At 39.1% G+C, this 24,337-nt stretch overlaps 1 protein-coding gene across 1 annotated transcript in view; it reads left to right on the top strand.

Moving 5' to 3' along the window:
- MYO5A (myosin VA) overlaps positions 1-20,040 on the top strand; it is a 185,887-nt gene extending 165,847 nt beyond the window's left edge. Inside the window, exons 31-41 of the mRNA XM_075006415.1 lie at positions 191-389; positions 2,417-2,491; positions 5,220-5,313; positions 6,129-6,275; positions 6,983-7,137; positions 8,954-9,043; positions 11,447-11,597; positions 12,330-12,612; positions 13,538-13,712; positions 14,979-15,059; positions 16,614-20,040. Of these exons, the coding sequence (XP_074862516.1) occupies positions 191-389; positions 2,417-2,491; positions 5,220-5,313; positions 6,129-6,275; positions 6,983-7,137; positions 8,954-9,043; positions 11,447-11,597; positions 12,330-12,612; positions 13,538-13,712; positions 14,979-15,059; positions 16,614-16,766 (1,603 nt within the window). The 3' untranslated portion in view covers positions 16,767-20,040. The remainder of the gene's footprint in view (positions 1-190; positions 390-2,416; positions 2,492-5,219; positions 5,314-6,128; positions 6,276-6,982; positions 7,138-8,953; positions 9,044-11,446; positions 11,598-12,329; positions 12,613-13,537; positions 13,713-14,978; positions 15,060-16,613) is intronic.
- Positions 20,041-24,337: the final 4,297 nt, after the last annotated feature.

A 24,337-nucleotide genomic window follows, 5' to 3' on the forward strand; every position in this document is an offset into this window, starting at 1 on the left:
GCAGCATTACTCGGCTGTCTCCCATTGTTTGATCAGAAGGCATATTGAAGGGTTTAAAGAGTACTCTGTATTTTTCCTTGCAAGTCAGCCGCTAAACATTTCTGTGCAGCAGCTTAAGCTTCTGATTCCTGGTGAGAGTTTGGAATGGTAATGCTCAGTTTGTTGCTCACATCTTGCTGGACTTTTATAGGCTCCTAGAATCTCAGCTTCAGTCCCAGAAAAAGAGTCATGACAATGAGCTGGAAGCTCTCCGGGGTGAGATACAGAGTCTGAAGGAGGAGAATAACCGCCAGCAGCAGCTTTTAGCACAGAACCTGCAGCTGCCCCCGGAGGCCCGGATTGAAGCCAGTCTACAGCATGAGATCACCCGGCTTACCAATGAAAACTTGGTAAGGGCAATACTTCTGCAGTTTAAATGCTAGGAGACTTAGATCTACAGAGAGACATATACTATTGCCAGTTTTCTAGTGGGGAAACTCCCAAGGTTAATTGCACATTGGCAGTAGATTTTTGCAGATAGAGTAATATTACAATAGACAAAACTACAAAATTCGTAGTGTTGGGTGATGGCATTTCAGCCCACCGTGTGAAAGGGGAAATTTCTTTGGTACGATTTTCATTACCAGCATTGTGCTGGAGGTAGCTTTCAAAAGCCCTTGTTCCAGTGCCACCACCAAATTAAAAAGCAGATTGGACTCATTATGTGACATCTGGCTCCCATCCCCTTTTCTGGATATTGTAAATCATCCCTAATAGGAGCCTGTTATCCCTGGTAGGCCTATACGTAAATTTCTGCAAAATAGTTGTCCCAGAATACACTAAATTACATAAAGTGACAGACGTTTTAAGAAAAGCTCTGAGGGAAGATAACCTTTCAGCTGCCATAGAATCTCTCTCTCATCCCCATTCTCCCCATCTCAGATTAGGTCAGTCAAGTATTGCACTATAATCTCTGTTAATTCAAATCTCTTGGCCAACTGGGGTTAATTCCCTCCTTGGTTATTTGACAGCATTTTTGTATGAAAGAAAGAACAACAGATTTGCCAGCCTATCAACCTATTCTCTTCAAGAACATACTTCCTAGTGTACAGGGTTCATAACAGATTAATAAGGGAATTTTCTTTTTGAGCCCCACACTGAAATACTGGTGGCATGTTGTTACTTATTCGCTAGAAATCTTTCTCACGTAATGTGCTTTTCATAGCCAACTGAGTTGTGCTGCATTTAAGGAGAAAGTTTTACTACCTGTGGTGATACCAGGGGTTCCCTATTCTAAACAGAGTGAGAGGTGTTCTTACCCATTTCAGTATATCACAGCCATTCTTAAAATAGATATATATTAGTAGTGCCCAAAGTTTTGACAGCAAGTGATAGGCTCAAGATAGTGGTCTTGAAAGTAAGTTCATGACTGAAGGTTTTTTACTACTTTATTCCAAAAATAACCTTACCCCATTAGAAAAATTCAATGATAAAACATTTCTCATCTGTATAGCTCCTCTTTTACATACTTAGCCTGTGTATTGGTATTGTCTAGCTACTTTTTAGAGACTGGTAGTCAATGAATTCTAGCCGCCCAAGACAACGCATAGTCAGTCACATTATTCCATCCCAGAGGATTTCTCTTTTCACATCCAAAGAAGAAGGAAATGTTACTAGCCATATTTAGAGTGTTTCTTTGGGAATCTGCTTCTGCTATTACAGAATACCAGGTTGACTGCATTCTTCTTCTTGTCCAATACCTGTTAAGTCAAGTGGGACAGAATTAACAGGTTTCCTTGATGTGAGACTCTTCAGCTGTGTCTACACTAGCACCCCCCTTTCGAAAGGGGAATGCTAATGAGACACTTTGGGATATGCTAATGAGGTGCTACAATGAATATGCAGTGCCTCATTTGCGTAATGGCAGCCACAGCACTTCGAAAGTGCTGCTTTTGATCACTCACAGCTCATCTACACAGGGTCCTTTTCGAAAGGACCCAGCACACCTCACAATCCCCTTATTCCTATTTGGTTGTAGGAGTATATCCTACATTAGCATATCCCGAAGTGTCTCATTAGCGCCCCCCTTTCGAAAGGGGGGTGCTAGGGTAGAATAGCCTTCATGTTCACTGTAGTCTCATAATCAGTAGTATTAGTGGAGTTTCTAACCTTCTGACATACATTCGCATCTAGTCTCATTCTCAGTGTTATGTTATTTATAATATTCATAAGAGTTGCCCATTTAATAACTAACCCTCATATCAGTTCATCTAAATCATACTTTGTCTATAGGCAAATGGAGAGAACAACAGCAGCAGGATATAAAACTTAGCCTACCAAAAAAATAGATGCTTAATCTTGTTTGAACCTGACTTTATACTGTGTTTGCTGAAGTATTAGCAAAGGGAGGAAAAAAAAGTTATACCTATTTTTTCAGTTTTATCAGGAGTTATATGCAGATGACCCCATGAAGTATCGATCGTATCGGATTTCACTTTACAAACGGATGATTGTATGTAGATCATGTTTTTTGTTGTTTTGTGTTTTACTTCTGGAGCACTAACTGAAGAGCAACCTGCCTGCCTTTTCCTGTCTCCAAGGAAATCCTCTACCGAGAGCTTCACAAAGTCAATTTTCCCCCCACAGCTTTTGTTGTCAATCTTTAGTGTCAGTTGCATAATGTTAATGTCTCTTTTTGACAGTTTGTTACTAATCTGAGTCTTGTAGCGTGATCACAGCAGCCTAATTTTGAATATAAAATTACATTTGGGATCAAAATTGCATCCTGAACATGAAGCTTGTGATGCTAAAATACCCAATTTCCCAATTTGCTCTTTGCTAAAAATTTTAAAAGGTGAAACATTAAAATCTGATTCAACAAAATTACAGGTTGCTCCTACAAAGAATGAGTGCTACACATATTGCCTACTAAAAAGTCAGTGTTTGTTAATAGAACTGCTCACAACCATTCATATTAGTGAATAATTGTAGGATTTCAATCCTTCTATGAAACTGTAGCATCAATTTATGATAAAGATGTACAAATCAAAATACTCAGAATACTTACTCTGTTTCGCTGTGTCTACGCCAGTTCCTTCCTTTCAGAAGGGGCATGGTAATGAGCGAGTAGGGAAGATACTAATGAGGTGCTGCCATGAATATGCAGCGTCTCATTAGCATAATGGGGCCATGTGTGATTTGCAAGTGCTGCTTTTGAATCATCTCACACCCTTGTAGACAGGGGCCTTTTGAAAGACCCCACACACTTTGAAAGCCCCTTCTTCCTAAAACCAAATAGGAAGAAGGGGCTTTCAAAGTCCGGGGGGGGGGGTCCTTTCAAAAGGCCCCTGTCTACACAGGCAGCGTGTGGTTCGAAAGCGGTGCTTTGAAATCACGCGCAGCCGCCATTATGCTAATGAGGAACTGCATATTCATAGAAGCGCCTCATTAGCCTCTTCCCAACTCACTCATTACGGTGCCCCTTCCGGAAGGAAGGGGCTAGTGCAAACGTAGCCTTTAAGTCTTTAAGTAAGAGTTTCACAAAGAGTTAAAGTAAAGAAGAAAACTGGAAAATAAAAACTCATTTCTGGGTTTCCAAATGAGAGTGGGAGATTCACAAGTATTTATTTTGCTTAGATATGATAAAACTATAAAAGTGCTATAGAACTATAAAAGTGTCTTTTCACCATCCCTGTTTGTGATGGTGCAGAAATCAAGTCTTGTGGTTGAGATTTTCAAAGCAGTCTAATGGATTTAGATGCACATTTGTCTTTAATTTTAATGAAAGAAACGCTATGTCTGGGGATAAGGAAGTCAATGGGAATTTTTAAACTATTTTAACCACTGCTTTGAATATGAACTGCTGCCCTGTTCTACTGGCTAACAGACCTTTAAACTGACTCCTGCAGTTTCATCACACTTCAGGTATTAAATTCTTGGGGCACAAACATCAAGACCAATGTTACTCTCGCTTCCCACCAATTGTCAAAAACACATTAATATTTTTCCAAGACAGTTAGAGAATTCTAGTGTCTCTGATGGGTTCTTCTGGTTCAGGATGGGCATGTTACTTCACATTCCCAGCAGCAATATAAAGACCCAAGATGACTTAAGTTTAGTTTCTTTTCAAATGTTTTCAAGCCCTTAAACTGAAATAGCTTTTGAATTGTTCTGTGTTCTTATAATCTCCAAAGTTTTAAATTATTTAAAACTTCTTTATTGTTTTTTTTTATTCAGCATCGCAACATACATTATAAAATTACAAGATACCAGGTGCTTTTTCTGAAGCACTTGATGTCCAAGCGCTCAGATACAGCAGTTTAGTGCACAGCAGGAGCAGTGTAGATCTTCAGTGTACTAGCCTGAAAATCACTGAACCATCACATGGACCCTGCTACTATGAGCTAAAAGTTCTGTAGCTTCAGACAGTAGTAAGTCAAAACGTACTGTGAAATTTTCATGCTCAGTAGTAGGGTCTATACTGTAGCTTCAGATATGGCAAGCTAGTGTGCTGTAGGTTCTCTCCCTGGCTTGCAGCATACTAACTCTCTGTGCAGTTATGTCTTAAATAAGTGACAGCTCAGTGAATATATTATTACTGATTTGTATAGTGATTGTGCTTAGGAACTAGTCATGGACTGAGGTCCCATTGTGCTTAGTGCTGTACAAACACAGAAGAAAATGGTGGTCCCTGCCTGGGTGATCGTAGTCTAAGTCAGTGTGATGACAGCAGGCAAATGGTGGCATGGCAGAGAGAAAGCATGAGAGTTAAAAGAACTGGCACGTGCTTTATAAAACTGAATTTGAGTTTTGTGCCTTCCCCTTTTTAAAAAAAAAAAAAGAAAACCCTATTCCATTTTGTGAAGTTAAAGGCAGGACTGAGGGCAGAAAGGGAGGGTGCAGAAGTTGAGGTTAGCTGTGTAATGGGAAGCCTTCTTTAGATGTTACTTATACAATCTCCTCCATTCTCCTAAATCACTGACCAGGTTATGTGAGCATCTGCAATATATATCTACATAATAGTTCTGCCTCCGTCACGCTGCAGCTTGACAGTGTGTTTGATAACATTTGGCTTGAATTATATGCAGTGTACAGGCTTGCAAATTTCTGCCAGATGGTGGCATCTCCTTTCAGCTTTTCTCACAGTCCTTTTTGTAGCACTAATAATGCTAGTTCTGTTTGTTTCACATGTGATGATGTTTGTCTAGTACCTGAATCTAACCTCTTCTTTTAATTTACAGGATTTAATGGAGCAGCTTGAAAAGCAGGACAAGACAGTTCGTAAGCTGAAAAAGCAGCTGAAAGTGTTTGCTAAAAAGATTGGTGAACTTGAAGGTATTTATTATGTTGTGTGTGTGAAAAAGATTTGTTTGAATTCCTGTTGAATTCTTTGGCACCCACTAGGTTTGTAGGTAGCTTTTCAGTAAGGCAATGAGTCTTAAGCAGCATAAGCCAATGTTAGCTTAACAGGGAAATGGAAAATCTACTCAGGGGTCTGTGGGCATATTGAGGGTAGTGTGTGGTCCTTGATAATGATGTGTTCTAAAGTAGCAGTTGATGTTGATTGTAGCCTTTATTTTAAATTGAATGAATTGATAGTTCTGTGGTAAATTGCAGTGAGTCCGGCTCCTGTTGTTACAGTTTAAAGATAAATAAGATGGCGATTTGGAGGCTGTATGAACACATGGAGTATGAGGACAGTAACCACAAACAAAGTTTAAAAGCTTTAAGAATTGCTTACATTATAAGTTACGCTATTTCCATTTTTTTTTTTTAACGCTTTTGTGTAAAAGAATCCAGCAAATCAAAACTAATTAATTGCTTTGAATTTCTAAAAATAGCCTAAAAGGTCTCTTTTCTCACAACTTGTTTGGGCGTAGAGACAGGGAGGCTAACATATATTAATAGGTATTGCCCACACACTTACACTTTTCATCAAAGGGAGGATACATTCGTCAAAAAAGTTTATCATGAATTAAGTTTCTTAGCACAATCGGAATTGACTGGGAGGTGTTAGGCTAAATCAAATAAGAACACTCCTTTGATAACAAACATTAGAGTGTCTTGAGTCAGAGCCCAGGAATTTCTGCTGTCGTGTAAAGCTTGCATTAGAAAATATTTTCTCAGTTGTCTTTTTCCCTCCTCTTAAGTGGGTCAGATGGAAAACGTTTCGCCTGGGCAAATCATTGATGAACCCATACGTCCAGTTAATATTCCAAGGAAAGAAAAGGACTTCCAGGGAATGTTAGAATATAAGAAAGATGATGAGCCAAAACTGGTCAAGAATCTTATTTTAGGTAAATATTTTCTTGATTTACAATAAACAAGATAGGAATGTGGGATTTGACTGGTCGGATCAGATAACTGATCTTGGTAGTTTGATATCTTAGGTTTGCTAATGTCCACTTTATATAATATTTTGGAGGAAGGTGAGAGTTTTTCAATGCACTAACCCAGCTCTTTATTATAAAGCTGTCTTTCCTCTTGCTTAGTCTATCAAATACTGGCAATGCCATTTGTAATTCTCCATAAATATTTTAAGTGTCAAAGGTTTTTTGTGTGATTCGGTAGCATTGTGAGAAAAATAATGCTACCTGTAAAATCAATGTCGTTGGTCAGAATTATTATGTTTAGCTGAGGAGCTGCAGCTGTACTGCACATTATATCATCTGATGAATTTAGATTTGAAGTAAAGTTGCATGAGTGTGCAGAGCTGCTGACAGAGGGAAGCAGCTGCCTTGGGCCTCATCAGTTTAAAGGGTCCCTGGTCTCGTGGCTGCCACTACCGGAGAGGCGGCCAGTCACTGAGTCCTTTAAATTGCCTCCAGGGCTCCCAGCGATGCATGCCCAGTGGCAGTGACGGGCTAGTTGTAGGAGGCTAGCCTCCAGACCTGCCCCTTCTACGTGAGACCCTGCCCTTTCTGGAGGGGGGCCTCCTGAGCAAGCTCCCCCAAAGGCCAAGCAAAATGTCTCATCAGCCCTATTCATGTCTGTTTTTCCACAGATCTGAAACCACGTGGTGTAGCAGTCAATCTGATCCCAGGACTACCAGCATATATATTGTTCATGTGTGTCCGCCATGCCGACTACCTTAATGATGATCAAAAAGTGAGGTCATTGCTGACTTCCACTATTAATGGCATCAAAAAAGTATTGAAGGTTTGTTATTTCTTTTCCTTTATGAAAAATGTTACTTGAAATCTTCTTTTGCTTTTGTTTACCTAGTAGAAAAAAGACTTTCACTGATTAGGCTTTGGATTAAATGCTATTACAAAAAATGCTATTACCTGTCTTCAGATCATAGCTAGGCATAGAGTTGTACAGAATTTCTTTCACAATACACTGCATACAGTTTGCCTTAGTAAAACAGTCGAATGTATATTAATCCCTGTTTGATCCTAAAGAGATGTCATTCTGCCATCTGTGCATGTAGAACTGTGTGCACATGGGCACTTGCACAACGTATTCTTTATGGACCCCATCCTCCTCTTCACTCCATATTGACGCACTGTAAACCCAAACACTTCACTGATGTTTGTTTTTTATTCTAAGCACTGTACTGTGAGCTGGCTTAGAAAGGTTGAGCCTAGTTATAGTCTGTAGCTAACATTACTGCACTTGAGCAGAGTACCCTTTGCAGTTTTTGTCAGGGCAGTTTTCAGTCACTAAACAAATCAGCTACCATGATTCTGAAAAGCATCTAAGCGATTCAGGCCTTTGATAAAAAATGTTTTAGTAAACACCATTTGTTCAGGAGTTCAAGCCAATATATGAATATGCTTGGGAGAACAATATATTCTATTAAACCAAAGCAGCAGAAATGTAGCACTTTAAAGACTAACAAAATGATTTATTTGGTGATGAGCTTTCTTGGGACAGGCCCACTTCATCAGAACAATTTCGTTTCCAATACAGATTGACATTGATAAGTATAGAGGACACAAAAAAATTCCAGTAAAAATTGACAAATCAAGTAGGATTGAAGGAAGGGGGTGAGAGTTGGAGTACATATTCAAATTCAACACATTAACACATGGTATGAACAGAGATGTCAACTACTTCACGTATTACAAGGACTGCTTCCCTTCCTTTGATGCTCATAATAATCTCAGACAGGACACTTAACATCCTTCCACCTCTCACCCATTTCCTTCAATCCTATTTGATTTGTCAGTTTTTATTGCAATTTTTTTTTCTGGTACTCTGTACTTATAAATGTCAGTCTGTATTGGAAAAAAAATCGATCTGATGAAGTGGGTCTGTCCCACAAAAGCTCATCACCAAATAAATCGTTTGTTAGTCTTTAAAGTACTACATTTCTGCTGCTTTGGTTGTTGGAGTATAGACTAACACGGCTACCTCTTTGTTAATATATTATATTAGTATTAGTTACAGCACATTGTGTATAGTGCTTCACGATTAGTTCTGCAGGAAACAATTTCTAGGTCAAAGTAAGCCAAGGGCTTTGTATTTTTTCTTGCTAAGTTGACATGTCGGATTTATTAAAATTGTTATACAGTAATAGTGAAAGTCCTCCAAAGTCAGTTATGTTTTTGCTCCCCCTGCTGTACATCCTTATCCTCAGTGTTGCAGTGTGCTGAAACCAATATTACTGTGGCACAGTGAAGGCTGGGAAGAGAAAGTGCAGTCATAAAAATGGCACCTCGATTTCAGCTCAGTTCACAGGACAGTGGTGAAAAGTCTGTAAAAATGGAAAAGTCTGGAAAATAGTATGTTGAAATGTCTTGAGAATGTAAACATGAATTTCACCATTTAAAAAAAGTGCTTGTCTTTCATATAATGTTATGACAGTGTACAAAAAGCTATCAAACATCATCATTACTATACTGGTAAGTCTAAGCATGCCAGAAGAAAATGGAGGTGTACTGTGTATTTTTTTTAATCTGTTTTAATTACTAACATTTTCACTTTATCTTGTGAGTCCAAACTCAAATGTCTTTGTTTTTGTCCTCAGAAAAGAGGTGATGATTTTGAAACAGTCTCCTTCTGGCTATCTAACACCTGCCGATTTTTGCACTGTTTGAAGCAATATAGTGGAGAAGAGGCAAGTGATACTCCTACTCTATTTTTAATTTTTACCATACGATTCATATTAGACTTTTCCTTTCAATAGACTGCTTCATTAAAATGGACAGTGAAAATAAATGCATCAGTTAATGTGCACTAATTGTTCAACTCCAAGTCATAAACCAAACACATTTGATAGTGTCTAGTACATTCACAAAGTTTTCACAACATTTGACTGTTCAAAATCACTGATGATCTTTGACCAAAAACAGGCTTAGCCAGGGGATTATACAGTATCATTGTGCCTGTGTTATCAATCTGGGTTCCCATGAGATCTCAAAGTTAGGCAGAATCTCTAAGAAACAGGTGGCACTGCAAATCTGTCATGAATCAATGTCCCAGCATGGTGCAAGAGGGCCTCATGGTGGAGGTGCCATCTCTCAGATTGCATACGACATTCTGATTTTAACTAATTCTGATGGTTAAAGATGCACAGCGCTTTTTGTAAAAGTAAGGCTGTTAGCCAAGTATCCTGGACACATTGTGAGAAGGCAAAGCCAGTTTAATTAGATATTATGGTAGGGAGGAGTTTCTGTTCATGGCTGTCCAACTGAGAATTACCCAAGATAAATTAGAGGGTGGCATCTCTCACCTACCACCAAACTGGAAGAAATGTCTCCTGCACCAGGATTTGGGAAGAAGGTCCCCTCAGCTATGCTGAGCCTGCATTGGCAGAGGACTTTGCACTGGTTGTGTAGGCTGGCACAACTCTTTGGCTTTACCAACTCACAGCAGAGCACAGACCAGCCCAAAAAATGAGACTCTCTTACACGTTTCACCCACCCCTTCTCCTGCACTGTTTGGAGATTGACCAAGAGATAAAATCTGATCCTGTAATGCAGTTTGGAAGAGGGAATGAATAAGAGGGCTGGCGTGCTCTCAGCTTGTAAGCCCTCATTCAGATCTCACTCCAGAAGTGGCTATATTCAGTGCTGCACAAAGTGATCCCTCAGTGTATATATGAGTTTAATTGTCTAATGTGCTCTGTAGTTCTTCACTAGGAAAACTGCTATGAGGGTGGTGAAATTACAGTTATCAGAGTATTAAAAAAAGACCTGGAATGTACATCTTTGCTACACTCTCTTCTCAGCAACATGCAAAGTAGATGTGCTACACTACCTCCTATCATGGGTATCAATAGCAGCCTAGATAGACAGCGAAGCACTGTGTAGGGATTCCTGAAGCCTCTGAGTACATACAGCATAGTGTCCTGCTGCCAGAGCCTTTCCCCTCCACAGCGAAAAGACAATGCTCCCCACTCTCCCCCATGCCAGAGCTTTTCATTAACACACTGATGTATGGATTCAGCCTGCTCTTCAGTGCAGTATGTAGCTATCCTACACAACATTGCAAGAGAAAAAAGCAGTCCAGTAGCACTTTAAAGACTAACAAAAAAGTTTTATTAGGTGATGAGCTTTCATGGGGCAGACCAACTTCTTCAGACCATAGCCATATCAGAACAGACTCAATATTTAAGGCACAGAGAAACAAAAATAGTAATCGAGGTTGACACTTATTAGGGTGAGCAAACCAGAGAGCTGAGGGGCAGAAGGGGTGTGGGGAGGGGAGTCAAGAATTAGATAAAGCCAAGTATGCAAAAGAGCCCCTATAATGAGCTAGAAAATTCCCATCCCAGTTCAAACCACGTGTTAATGTGTCAAATTTGAATTTGGACTGCATTTTTGTTTTGATAGTATATAGACTAGCATGGCTCTCTCTCTGTTACTATTCAACATTGCAAGAGGTGTGCAGTGTAGATGGCAGCCTTAGAGGTCATTAAACGTGCCTTTCTATTCATGCAGTTCTTCAAAGGCCTAAAAAGACTAGTTGTGCAGCTAAAAATAACAGGAGCAAAGTAGTGGTTTATTTGTAACTTCAGTAAATGCATTAGATACTTGAAGTTTCAAGGCAATATAGTCCGATCGGTAGGTTATTTATTAATTTTACCGATTACATAAGAATCCAGATTTATCATTTTGAGAGTTGACAAGTTCTTGTGCCAAGATCAGGCCCAGCATTATTCAAATCAGTATGTAGGTGGGACTCCGTGTTCAACACCACAATAGGAACTCTTCTATATATTATGAATAGTTTATACACTTACGCAACCACAAACACTTTCCAACTCAGGAAAGCAGGAGAAGGAGATACTACAGTATCCACATCTGCACAATCCAGATGCTCACAGCCTCCCTTGTAGAACAGCCTGAAGTGCCAGTCATCATCTTCCTCATCACCTTCTCCCTTGTCACCAGGGCCAACATTTGGCCCCCTCCAAGGGCTAAATCGCCGCCTTCTACCAGTCATCAGCTCGGATTCCACTTTTGCAATGTGATGCGCTGACACCACAATGTTTGCTTCCATTGTCTTGTGAATGTAGGGGTTTATGAAGCACAACACCCCTCGTCAGAATGAACACTGCCTCACCAATTTTGATTTGGCTGAATACAGACAGGTATTGAGTGACTTGGCTATTCAGATCTACCAGCAGCTCGTCAGAGTGTTAGAGAATATTTTGCAGCCAATGATTGGTAAGACAAAATTAATTTCTTCTAATTGTCCAATTGTGTTAATGAAAACAAATTCTTCCTAAGCAATGATAATGGTGGCAGTAACTTAATCTCTCCTATTTTATTTTAAATGGTTCATTTATATTAAACCATGCTATTTTATAAACAAAAAGTAGAAGCATCGATCGGGGGAGTGAAAGCATAACTCTGTCCCTGGTTCCCCTATAGTGACAGAGTTGCTGAATACATCTTATAAATCGCTTTAACGAAGTAGTAATATTATCAGTAGTGAAATAGTTAATAATGTTGACTTTTAAATTCATAGTTTTAAATAAAAATTATTTGTTCTTGATCTCTAAATGAAGCCCATTAAATTCATATATTCTCCCTTAAGATAATGACACTTAAATTTCCATTAAGCTTCAGATTCAACACATCATTTAGAAGAATAGAGCAGCTCTTAGTTCCACAGGAACGACTGCTTATTCAGTCTTGGGAAAACATCACTGTATTGAGCCACATGCAGGCTTTCTCTACTACGTAAGGCCTATGCTCTTTTAAAATTGCAATGGAAACTTGGATTCTGCAAAAATTAGTGGGAGCAATGAGAAAAGAGTTGGAATGGTGCAGAATGGTGGGCAATAACAAGCTCAGTCTGCTTACAATATATAAATATCAGTTGTTGTTTTGTAAAAACGTGTGTACATTTGGGTATTTTTCCACTGGAGTAGTAATGTTTTAAATCAAATGCAGTTTCAGGAATGCTGGAGCATGAAACTATTCAAGGCGTCTCAGGGGTAAAGCCGACAGGGCTGCGAAAGAGAACATCCAGTATTGCTGATGAAGGAACCTATACACTGGACTCTATCATTCGGCAGCTGAACACATTCCACTCTGTAATGTGTCAGCATGGTATGGATCCGGAGTTGATCAAGCAAGTTGTCAAGCAAATGTTCTACATTGTGGGGGCAGTGACTCTGAATAACCTCCTTTTGCGCAAAGACATGTGCTCCTGGAGCAAAGGGATGCAGATACGGTGAGAGAGCACTCCATGCTACTTTTACTCTCCTCTTTAACGTACTGTGTGGTGTGCAAATGAATTTGTTAAGCTCAGATAATTGTTTTGAATAAAAGTTGTATTTAATCATTCCATCTAAGAGAGAAGTATTCTATGCCAGTGTTTCTCAGCCAAAGGGACATGTACCCTTGTGGGTACACCGAAGTCTTCCAGGAGGTACATCAACTCATCTAGATATTTGTCTAGTTTTACAACAGGCTACACAAAAAACACTAGTAAAGTCAGTACAATCTAAAAGTTCATTCAATGACTTGTTTCCAGTGCTTCATATGCGGAAATGTAAGTGCAATATTTCTATTCCAATTCATTTATTTGATGATAATATAGTAGAAAGTCAGCAAGTTTTCAGTAGTAGTATTCTGGGATATTTTTACATGTAAGTTAGTAGTTTTTTTAAGCAAGGGGTAATTTGGTGGTATGTATAACAAGTCTGACTCCTGAAAAGGGTACAATAATCTGGAAAGTTTGAATGACACTTGCTTCAAGACCTCAGATTACCTTAGAACCATGTTTCTCAACCGGTGGTACGCGTACCCCTAGGGGTACACAAGAGAAGTCTGGGGGTACTTATAATTTTTTTAAAAAGGGTACTTCATTTAAAAAAAAATGGTTCAGAAACACTGTGGTATGCTTCTTTGTACTGTCCTTTATTTGAGGGAGAAGCGGTGGCTATAATATTTTGCCATTATTTTCAGGTATTCCTTGAAACTCAGGGTGTTTATTAAACAGTCAGGAAGGATGCTGCTACGTAAATAAGCTTAAGGAAAGTATTAACTAGGTGCAGTGTGAGGGAAGTACCAATAGAAAATGTAAAGCTCTTGATATTTGATCAGACTTGAATGGGGGGAGTGAACTTATTCTTGGGTCTTTACTCTTTTAATAGGTACAACGTGAGTCAACTTGAAGAATGGCTACGTGACAAAAATTTGATGAACAGTGGGGCTAAAGAAACACTGGAACCTCTCATTCAGGCTGCACAGTTGTTGCAGGTGAAAAAGAAGACTGATGAAGATGCAGAAGCCATTTGTTCCATGTGCAATGCTCTCACTACTGCACAGGTAATCCAGCACTCACCTTGCCAGCTGTCACATTGATGTGCACCCCTAAACTGTTTTTTCCTGAATGAGTTCCAATCTCATGGAGATTGGATATTTCTGCTCATGTTATTGCAAATAAGCATAATGAAAACAGAGATTAAATGGGGTAGTGGGTTCACTCACAAGGTCTGGGCACCACATAAGTTCCAAGTTGGATTGCTGTAGTTATACTGGTGCAATAAACTCTTTCATATCCAGCATTCTATCATCCGGAACTCTCAAATAACCAGCATTTTAATAATAAGCCCTTAGTCCTGCAGTTAGGGCTCTAACTTGTTCCATTGGAAATCAGTATCTATTTTACTTCATTTTTCAATGGCAACACTTCCATTTGACTCCAGTGGATGTAAGATATGGTTGATGCTGGTTGATTGTCCTCCTGTAGTTCCCACAGGCTGTGGCCACACTAGCCCTTACTTTTGGAGGGATTTTGGCAGATGCTAATGAGGCACTGCCATGAATGTGCAGTGCCTCAGTAGCATAATGGTGGCCATGCGCGTTTCAAAAGTGCCCCTTTTTCGAAACACACACCTCTGGCATAGCTAGGGGCTTTTTGAAATCAGGGTCATTTCGAAAGTCCACCAGCTACAGGGGTGGCATGCATTCTGAAAGAGGCACTTTCGAAACGTGCATGGCCACCATCATGCTAATGAGGCATTGCATGTTCATGGCAGCGCCTCATTACCATCTGCTGAAATGCCTCATTACCATGGCCCCTCCGAAAAGAGGGGCTAGTGTGGCCACAGCCACAGTGTGCTAGGCACAGTGCAGGCAGGTGTCAAGACAATAGTCTCTGAATTAAAGGAGAGAGAGTCTAAGACGACAAGTGATGCATGAAGGCTATAGAAAGACAGAGAGCACTAAACCTTCCATTTTAAAAACAATCATCCACCTCTGATAGCCCCCATGCTAATATTAGCTGACAGTTTCATGTAGCTGTCATGGGAGAAGTAGAATTTGTCAGTGTGCCAAGATCAGCTGTTTAATATTATACAGCTGTACGTGTTGACATAAAAATGTAAATGGCTTGTTCATTTTATATAATGCTATAAGAAATTAAGGCACATTAGCTGTTTCTTAAAAGAATAAGAAAATGTTAATAAATTGATTGGAAAAAAGAAAAAAAAACTACCCAGCACTTGTAAAGAGCTAATTTAGAATGGTATTTCTAAATATGTTTAAATCGACAAAAGAATGAAACCAAAAAACTCTTGTTTTTCTTCACAGATTGTAAAAGTTTTGAATTTGTATACGCCAGTTAATGAGTTTGAAGAAAGGGTCTCTGTGTCCTTTATACGTACGATACAGGTGAGACTGGTTTTTGCCACACATGTTTTTCAGTTAGTTCTACAGGGACACATTAGTGAGCCAAAATAGGTATTATCTTAAAATGCAGTGAGATATTCAAAGCAAATCAGGTATGCCAAGCACATTTTTTTCTTATTCTGCAATTAGAAATGTGATATTGAGATATTTATGTTTATTGTAGGCTATCACAATCTGTGTTACTGTTTGCTGGTTTAATATTTAGACTTTTTTTAAACTTTCCCTATTTATTTTAAAAGTTAATTTGGTGTGCCTGATTTTCAGAAGTTGCAATAATTTTCAACTCTGTATCTTTATTTGTGGACACTCCACTATGCCAGCTTTTCAGTATTAACATTTGTAAATGCAGGTGATGGAATTTGTACATGTGAAACCCATTCATTCAAGTCGTTCACACATGAGAGCTCAATTTGAGACTGCTTTGAAGACTTACCCTTACAAATCAAAAGTTCTTAATTCAGCTCCTATAATTTGGAAAATATGATAAGAATACAACCTTTGGAAAATTCAGGGGGAAACTGGCTACTTATTTTTAAATTATTTTTTAAAGTTGTTCTCCCTGGTATCTGTTAAGAGAAGTGTACAATTCATAAAGATTGATGACATAAAAACGAAGCAGATCAATCAGTCTGCATACTCACTGAATCACTACAGTTAGGCCGTGTCTACACTTGCATTCCTCTTTTGAAAGAGGCATGCAAATGAGGGAAATCGAAAATGTAAATGAGGTGCACATTTACATATCTCGTGTCTCATTTGCATATTCCTTCAAAAGAACTTCTTTCAAAAGAGGAAGAGCACAGTAGATGGGGCTCTTTCAAAAGTAAACCCCATCTTCGAAAGAACCCTTCTTCCTATTTTTTTCTTTTTTTTAAGGAAGAAGGATTCTTTCAAACATGGAGTTTATTTTTGAAAGAGCCGCATCTACAGTGCTTTTCTTCTTTTGAAAGAAGTTCTTTAGAAAGAAGAATATACAAATGAGACACCAGATATGTAAAACTCCACCTCATTTGCATTTCTGAATTCCATCATTTGCATACCTCTTTCAAAAGAGGAATGCAAGTGTGGACACAGCCTTAATGTATACAGAACAGGTCCTGCACCCTCTGCAGAAAATATAAATGTTTTTTCAGATTTTTTTATGAAATAAAGACATGCAGATTTAAAGCTGCTCAGAGGCAACTTTGCTTTATGTGCACAACTGCTACAAGGGGTCCACATCAAGCTGGCAAATACATACATTTATATTCCGCACTGATCAGTGTTCAAAGAGTTAGTATGACAAAACTCTGACTTTTTACATTAACTCAGATTTTTTTTCATATATTTCTTTCTTGAGTGAATGTTTAAAGCCCACAAAATAAGTCAAATATAACTGATTATAAGATCTAGGTTTTGGTTTTTTGGTTTGGTTTGGTTTGGGTTTTTTTAACCAAAAAGAAAAGCATGATACTAAACAACTCAAATGCACCATGATTATTTTTCATCTGTTTTTGCTGCAAGATGAAGTATTAACCAATTTCTTATCTTTTGTAGATGCGTTTACGAGACAGGAAAGACTCCCCTCAGCTGCTGATGGATGCTAAACACATCTTTCCTGTTACTTTTCCATTTAATCCATCCTCTCTTGCATTAGAAACCATTCAAATTCCAGCCAGTTTGAGCCTAGCATTCATCTCACGTGTCTGAACCAAGGATGCACCGTCAGACAATAAGTCTGTTGCCTGAAATATGAATCCATTAAAACTTAGTGAGCCACTGATAACATGTTTATGAGAGGACAATACTTTATATGCCCAGATTTTTAGTATGGGTAACTGGAAATCCAAATAACTGTACCACAACTGGAATGCTGGTGGAAAGATGTGCATTTGTATAGGTCATTATTTTCATGTAGACACAGTACCAATTGTTAGGTTTCCAGAATATGAATATAGGGCTTTGGGCAAAAATTGTGTTTTCATTGTCTAGAGACATTTTTAGATCTTTAGTAATATATTTAAATAGTGTACATTTAAAATCCATACACCATCTGCTCGTAGGCAGGGACCAATAAGGACAGATACAGTACTTTAAGCGGAGGCCTGAAAGTAGGGCATTTTGTAGTAGAATACATAGTCATGTAGGAACCTGTTTCTCCATTACAGTTTTTGACAATTTAAACATAGCAAACTGGCAATAGATAAAATAATTTGTTAAACAGTTTCCTTATTTATGTCAGTATGACATAAATTATGAAGTATTATTAAAGTCTTTTGGCTTACTATGCGGTATAACATAGGTGTTCATCTGTTAGTAATGTGGTTTACTAGGCATATTAAACTGCTGCTGAGTATTGTGTTCTTTAAAATGTATGACAGTATCCTTTATTAGGCGCTAACATAAGAGACTTTGTTTTTTATAATCAACTTTGTTTACAATCCAGTGCAATCTGTTCTTTTAACTGGGTTTATGCAAATATCACCTGGAAAGAAAAATATGGTAACTAAGCACAAGTAGCACACTGGAAGTTAGATTATAATTTTCTTTAAAGATAGTTTACTAAAGTATTTGTTTTCTGGCAAAATGAACAAAAGTCGTTTATGATTATATTATTTATTTCATATTTTGTAGTTGGTCATGGTTTTTTCTTTGTCCAGTTTTAGTCACCAGAAATGGTGTTGTATTTTTTCAATATCATCCATGGCACACTTTTTATGTTGTATTTTCAAAATACCTAGAATGAAAGGGGAAATTTCTTGAGCAAGCCAATACCTTCATTAGTGTATATATTGGCCTTTGGAATATACAACAAACATTGGCTGGGAAGGGAGTATTTAAAATTGTTCAGTTTGTGAATCTAGCCACATAGTTCAGTGAACCTATTTACCCAAAGGATTACTTCATGCTAGCAAAAATAGTTTTAAAAAAAAAAAAGATATATAAAGTGTTCTGTAAGATCCAGAATGCACAATGAGAAATTACAGTTGTTCTGTACCACTGTACTTCCAAGCAGAAGGAATATTCCCTCCTTCATTCCTCAGATCTGCTCCAGTTGGAATTCTTATTTCAAAATGTACAATAGTTAAGTTAAAGGCCTTGATTAACGCTCTTTTAAAACAATATCAGTAATGTATAGTTCAAATATGCATACGGAAAAACTCTGCATTACCAAATAGTAGTGTGCAATATTTTAATGTATCATGCAACTTAGCATGAACGTCTATTTCTTTAAGGTAAGAATATTCTGGAGGCATACATTTAGAATGTTTTGGTACTAATCAGTTTGCCTAAAATCCTACAGAATAATTTGGCTATCGGGTGAGCAGATATTTCACATTTTGGTTTTATTAGCGATATAGACATGCACCTTATATATGGTGACTGTTAATATGTTGAATAAAGAGAAATCTTGGTCTTTGTCGGTACCATTTTGAAATGCTCCTGCCTTTTTACTTCCAGAAATGTGTACCCATTTTTTGCGTTCTATAGCTCAATACTGCTACACTAAGGTACCTACAAGTAAGCACTGTGTATTTAATTGGGATGATCTTTGTTAAATTATTTTCATATGCAAAGTAAACCAAAAGCACTTCATGTTTGTTATTTTATCTCTGAGACCAAGGAGATAATAAATGCTGGCTCCAACCACCATATAATTTAATACAGTGGAGTGTACTAATCTTTCAAAATTTCAAGAAGTACTGCACTTGTTAATGTGTCATGAAAAAAACCCTGATATTGAGTACTAGCATAAGAGCAGGAAATAGGTGAAAACACTTAGAAAAATAAAAACATTTTTCTCCTCTTCAGATAAAACTGGCACAACAGTCTATTTATATTATAGATCAGGAAATATCTCTACTACTTAAATATATAGCTAAGAAAAATTATGTTTAAAAATATTTGTTTTTAAATTTGTTTACCTGTATAAAGCCTTACTGTGTCTTTCCTCAACAAAGTAGTAGTTTGTTGTTTATAGGTATTATCCTAAAACTCAGTGATTTGAGTAGTGTTACATTTATATCACATTAAAAGTGTATGCTGCTTGACATGTTTTAAAGGAAAATATTTCTAAGTTGGAATGGATGTGTACTTGGTAATTCAGCTAAAATTTTACATAACAGTATTTTACATGCACTTTTTCAGAAATAAGAATTTTTGTGTTGATTTGTGATATAAAATGTGTATCACCTTAGGTTTAAGGTCTCTTTAAATAACCATGGAAACAAACATCTTTTAACAACTTACTTTTTTCCTTTGAATCATGGTTATGCTCTTTTAATGTGGACAAAACTTTTATATTTTAATTTATTATCTTTTGGCATAGTAGGTTCTGTTGGATGCTGGAAATTGTAAATTTGTCCATGTCCCCTTTGACATATTTTACCATTCAAAAGATGTTGCACAAGAGTTACCTCATTGAGTTAGGTATATTTTTAGTCCGGCAATTATTTTGATCTGCCTTTTGCAACGTAATCCTCTATCCAGATTTTAACAAATTGCTACACAGGCTTTAATCTGAGGTGAAACTTGAATATGCTTAAATAACTTTCGTTATTAAATGTGATTAAACTAGTCTCCTTGATCAAAATAGAAAGATAGGGTATACTTCATCTTTGAAAAATTGTTTTGGTTTTTTTCTTCAATCCCTTAGCAGTTGTTCCGTACATGGAAACACCAGCATTTGAAAGCTGATGGTCTATAACATTTAGGATATAAAATTGAATACATTTCAAAATATCATGCAAGAATTCTGAGAATGACTTTTGTTTTTTTAAGATGCTGATAATTCATCAGATTAAATAAAAGCCTGTAAACAGGTTTTCACTTTATACCACCATCATACACAGATGAAAAACCAAAAGAATATCAGAATGACATATGCTTTGAAATGTTGTAGTGTCTGATGTTGTACTTAGTAAATGTGTGCATCATAAACACTGTATCCTATTAGCTGTCACTGAAAAATGTCCAAATAAAAAACAACTCTACAGCTGTTACTTCTGGGGTTTCTTGTGAATATTTAAACAGATATTTAAATAAGGCGCAATCCACCCAGCATGAAAGCCACCAGGCGTTCTTCATTTGACTTGAAAGGAAAATTGACTCAGGACTGCGGTGTCATACATGTGCATGTACTCGCACTCTGACAGTCGTTTGCTGGAAATACGTAGGGATGTGTCTCTTGTTCTGTCAGTATGTTAACATGGTACTGTTTCAAAGTGCACAGAAAACAAATACAGGTTGTACCTGTTAAAACCATCACTCTCTGGTCCAACAACATTCATGGTCTGGCAGAACCATGAATGCTTCTGCACCAGAGTGCCCAGGAGCCTAAAATCAGGAGAGCCAGCTGGGACCAGGAGCAACAGCCTCAGTCCCCCAGCTGGGGGCAACACAGAACCACTGCCAGAATCCTGCAGCAGCCCCTGGAAACTTGGGACTGGAGCCAGAGTTCTCTGGCATCCCCAAAGCAGCTCAGGGATGGAGCCAGTGCTGGAGATCTGTGGCAGCGCCGCAGTAGCACCGGGCCAGGGTTAGAGCCCAGTGGCAGCACGGGGCCAGGCTCAGAGTACCCCAGCAGCCCTGGAGGAGCACAGTGCTGAGACTGCAGTCAAAGCAGCACCTGAGAGCCATGATTTGGGGGCTGGTGGCAGGGGACCTCCACTGGTCCAGCAACTTCTCTTGCGTCCTGACCAGGCCGGACCAGGGAGGTGCAGTCTGTATACTGCAGGTTGAATCTCTCTCCTCCTGCATCCATGGGACCTGACCAGTGCCAGCCAAGACAATTTGCTTTACCAGGGGAGGTCAATATTGTCTAGAACGGTACCAACCCTTCCATTGCTCACTGGGCTCTTAGAAGACATTTAGTGGTAAGTTACAGCTAAATAACAGAACAGAAACCAGAACCAGGACTGGTGGCTGTAAAAAAACAAACTTTGTTAAACCCGTGATAAGTGGTTGTCTAGCTAAATAAAATCATGTTGTATTATGGTTGTTGCCAGACCAGAGTTCCAGATAAAAGAGGTTCAGCCTGTATTAGAAGAAAATTAAGGTTGTGAATTAAATGAAAACAGAATTCTGTGCTCTGGATGTTTTAAAACATTATATTAGAAGGGAGAGGAGATATGGACCATACTTATGCATCATCAGAATCCAAATAATGTTCTGAGTGGAACTTTATCTTAATATGAAGATCTCAACATATCTGACCATCCATGATGCTCCTGGGTATACCCAGGGCTATGAGGAAGCCCTGCCATCTGTCCTTAGGTGCCTGCCGGGGGTCAGCTCCCCAACCATGCTAGCCACAGGCAACACAAGCACTCCCCTACAGGGCTAGAGAGGCCCAGCTCTATCTCTACAGGGTAGTGATAGACTCACTGTAACACACAAGCCCTCCAAGTGTCCTCCCAAGTGACCAGCCCTTAGTCCACTGCACGTTCACTGAATTCACTAAACCTGCTGCTTCCAAAGAACCAGTACTCACCAGCTTTCCACTCTTACCTTAGGACCATCACTCTGATGAATGCACATCACTCAGACATGTTTACAGTTAAACAAGTAAAAGTTTATTTAACAACATCTAGAGTTTCAAGAAGTAGCAAGTCAAAGTATTGAAAACAAAAGGTGGCGCATGTACAATACCGTAGAACAAGTTCTAGACCAAACTCACTAATTACTGTCTTGTCTCACATCGCTCACCAGTATCTCATCCTGATACACTTGTGGTTTTTTCAAGAAACTAGCCTGTCTTTTAAGTGAAGAATAGTATGTCTCTCCCTGAAATCCTGAATATATCACACTAGTTTTGATCTTTAGTCATAAACCAGCCCCCTGTCCTTCTGCGTGTTCCTCTCTAAAGATGTTGTTGATTTTGTAACTTTGATTAGTTGGGGGTTCTGTACACAGACTTCGTTTTCTAGGCCAACTAGAAAAAGAAGCATTTACTTTCCCCATCTGAACAGATTCTGTTTCACCTTCTAGTGACCTGTCTTAACTTACTTAAGACCATAATTTTCAGTATAGGTACATAACTCCTTAAATACCATCCACACATGTTATACAAACATCCTGATGGCCAGTAAGTTACTGGCTCTTGGACAAGACCTCACATGCCACCCTTTGAACTATTATGCATATGCCAGTCACTGTTCCATTGGCAGAATAAATGTTACATGTGCTACCAGTAGAAACACATGCTGCTGATTGTGGACAATTGTGGGCACTCTACTGTTCAGCTGTGTGGCCGTTCAAGCACTGTTTGCAGGGAACACTGATATCTACCCCGTATGTCACCTGCCCATTGGCACCAATAGGTCCCTGCATCACACCTGCATCATTATATTTAGCTATGCTTTGAGTTGTTACAATTTTAACATTTGAGGTTTTGTATATTGAATTCCCTTGTTGGTTTACTAAAATGCAAGGAAAAACACATCCCACATTAAAACAATTTATAAAGAATGCCATTAATGTCACATTTCTGCTCTTGTTATCACTTAGTTACTCAGGAACAGGAACTAATAAAGATTTAGCCACGATAAATTATTCCACTTATTCTAATAAGTAACTTTTGAGGCAGAGGATGACTGCATCTGTGTAGAATATAAAAATCAGAGGGGCAAGTTACTGTACAAACTGCGCACAAAGGTGACGTAATAGTTCTTAGTTTAACACTAGATTGAGGTATATGTTAAATCTTCATTTTGAGGAAGATTTTCAAAAACCTAAAGAGAAGGATCCAGTCCTCATGTGCTTCAGAAAATCTTCCTCTTCAAGCATGTGGCTTGAGCACCAAATTTAGTCATTTAGAAATGTTTTAAATTAAGGACACTAGATTCTATATACCAAGTTAATAGACCGTTTCATCACCAACAACATAAAAAAATTCCCCAGTTACCAGACTGACAGCCACAAGCTCTTTGCCTACAGCTATGGCAGGCTGAAGTAGCCTCCTTCAATCAGACTCTGCACAGTAGTAGTTGTAAACAGCCCCCTGACAACATAGTGGACAATTTTTATTAAGTTACTAATTCCCAGGCTAATACCTTGGAATATCAGAGATATTCCATGCTCCTTCACTGTAGATCTAAGGCTATGTCTACACTACACCATAAAGTCCATTTTAAGGCAGTAAGCTCAGTTTCACAATGTCACTCTTCATGGTGAATGCCATTGTTGATTTTAGGGAGCATGAAGGTCGATATTATTACCCCCACAAAACAAGTCGGTGTAGCACCAAGTTCAAATTTAAGAGGTCGGATTAATGCTAGTGTGGAAATCGCAATTATTTACATTGATTGACTTTATTGGCCTCCAGAGGTGTCCCATGTGTATTCCATAATGCCCCATGATTTTCCCCTCAGGCTACTTCCATCTCCACTGGTCTCCAGGTGCGCAGGAAATAGGTAACAAGAAGCCATGAATTTAAATTCGGCACCAGGAAGCCCAGAAATTGAAGTGGGCACCTGGGCCCATTTTGAATTCATTTCTTCGTTAGCAGCGCAGCAATCACATCAACCCATGGAAAAATAGCCCCAACTCAGGGTTGTGGCTTCTTCCCTGCACAGGGTATAGCAGGAAAGGCTGAGATTTTTTTTCAGCGCTGGCAACAGCTCCCACCACACCATGAGGTGGCTGGGCTGGGGGGTGCGGGGCATGCCTGTATGAGAGGCCAAGAAACTTATTTATTAGTAGTGTGGCAATTGCATCTACCCATGAAAAAGTAGCCCCAACACAGTGTAGCGTTTTCTTCCCTGCACAGGATATAGCAGGAGAGGCCAAGATTTTCTTTCAGTGCTTGTGCCAGCCCCTGCCCTGCCGCAGCTAGGCTGTGAAGGTCATGCTTGTATGAGAGGCTGAGAAACTTTGGAGTTTCACATTTGTACAGGGGCAGCCCCCCCCCCCCCCCCCGACACACACACACGCACAGGAGCCACACAGTCGGGGTCTATCTCCCACCCAACCACATCACATGGCTAGCCCCTGGCAGGTGCCTGTACTGCCAAGCAGGTGCCTGTAGTGTAGTGCAGACCATGCTGGCAGACAGCACCGTGTCCCAGCTGGTGTGTGGTGAAGGCTCCAAAGGTGGGAAAGATCTTCAGGGGCTGACTGTGGCTGGAAGGAAGTCTTCCCCCTTCCTCCCCACGGCAAAGATTTGGTGGCTGGTAGAAAGCCAATGAGGGGATCCTGTCAACAGGTCCCTCATCTATCCCCCACCACCAGAGAAAGCCCCTGAAGAGACCATGTCAATTGGTCCCTCAACCACACCCACC

This window comes from Carettochelys insculpta, chromosome 12 (assembly GCF_033958435.1).
Source record: "Carettochelys insculpta isolate YL-2023 chromosome 12, ASM3395843v1, whole genome shotgun sequence".
Lineage (NCBI taxonomy): Eukaryota > Metazoa > Chordata > Testudines > Carettochelyidae > Carettochelys > Carettochelys insculpta.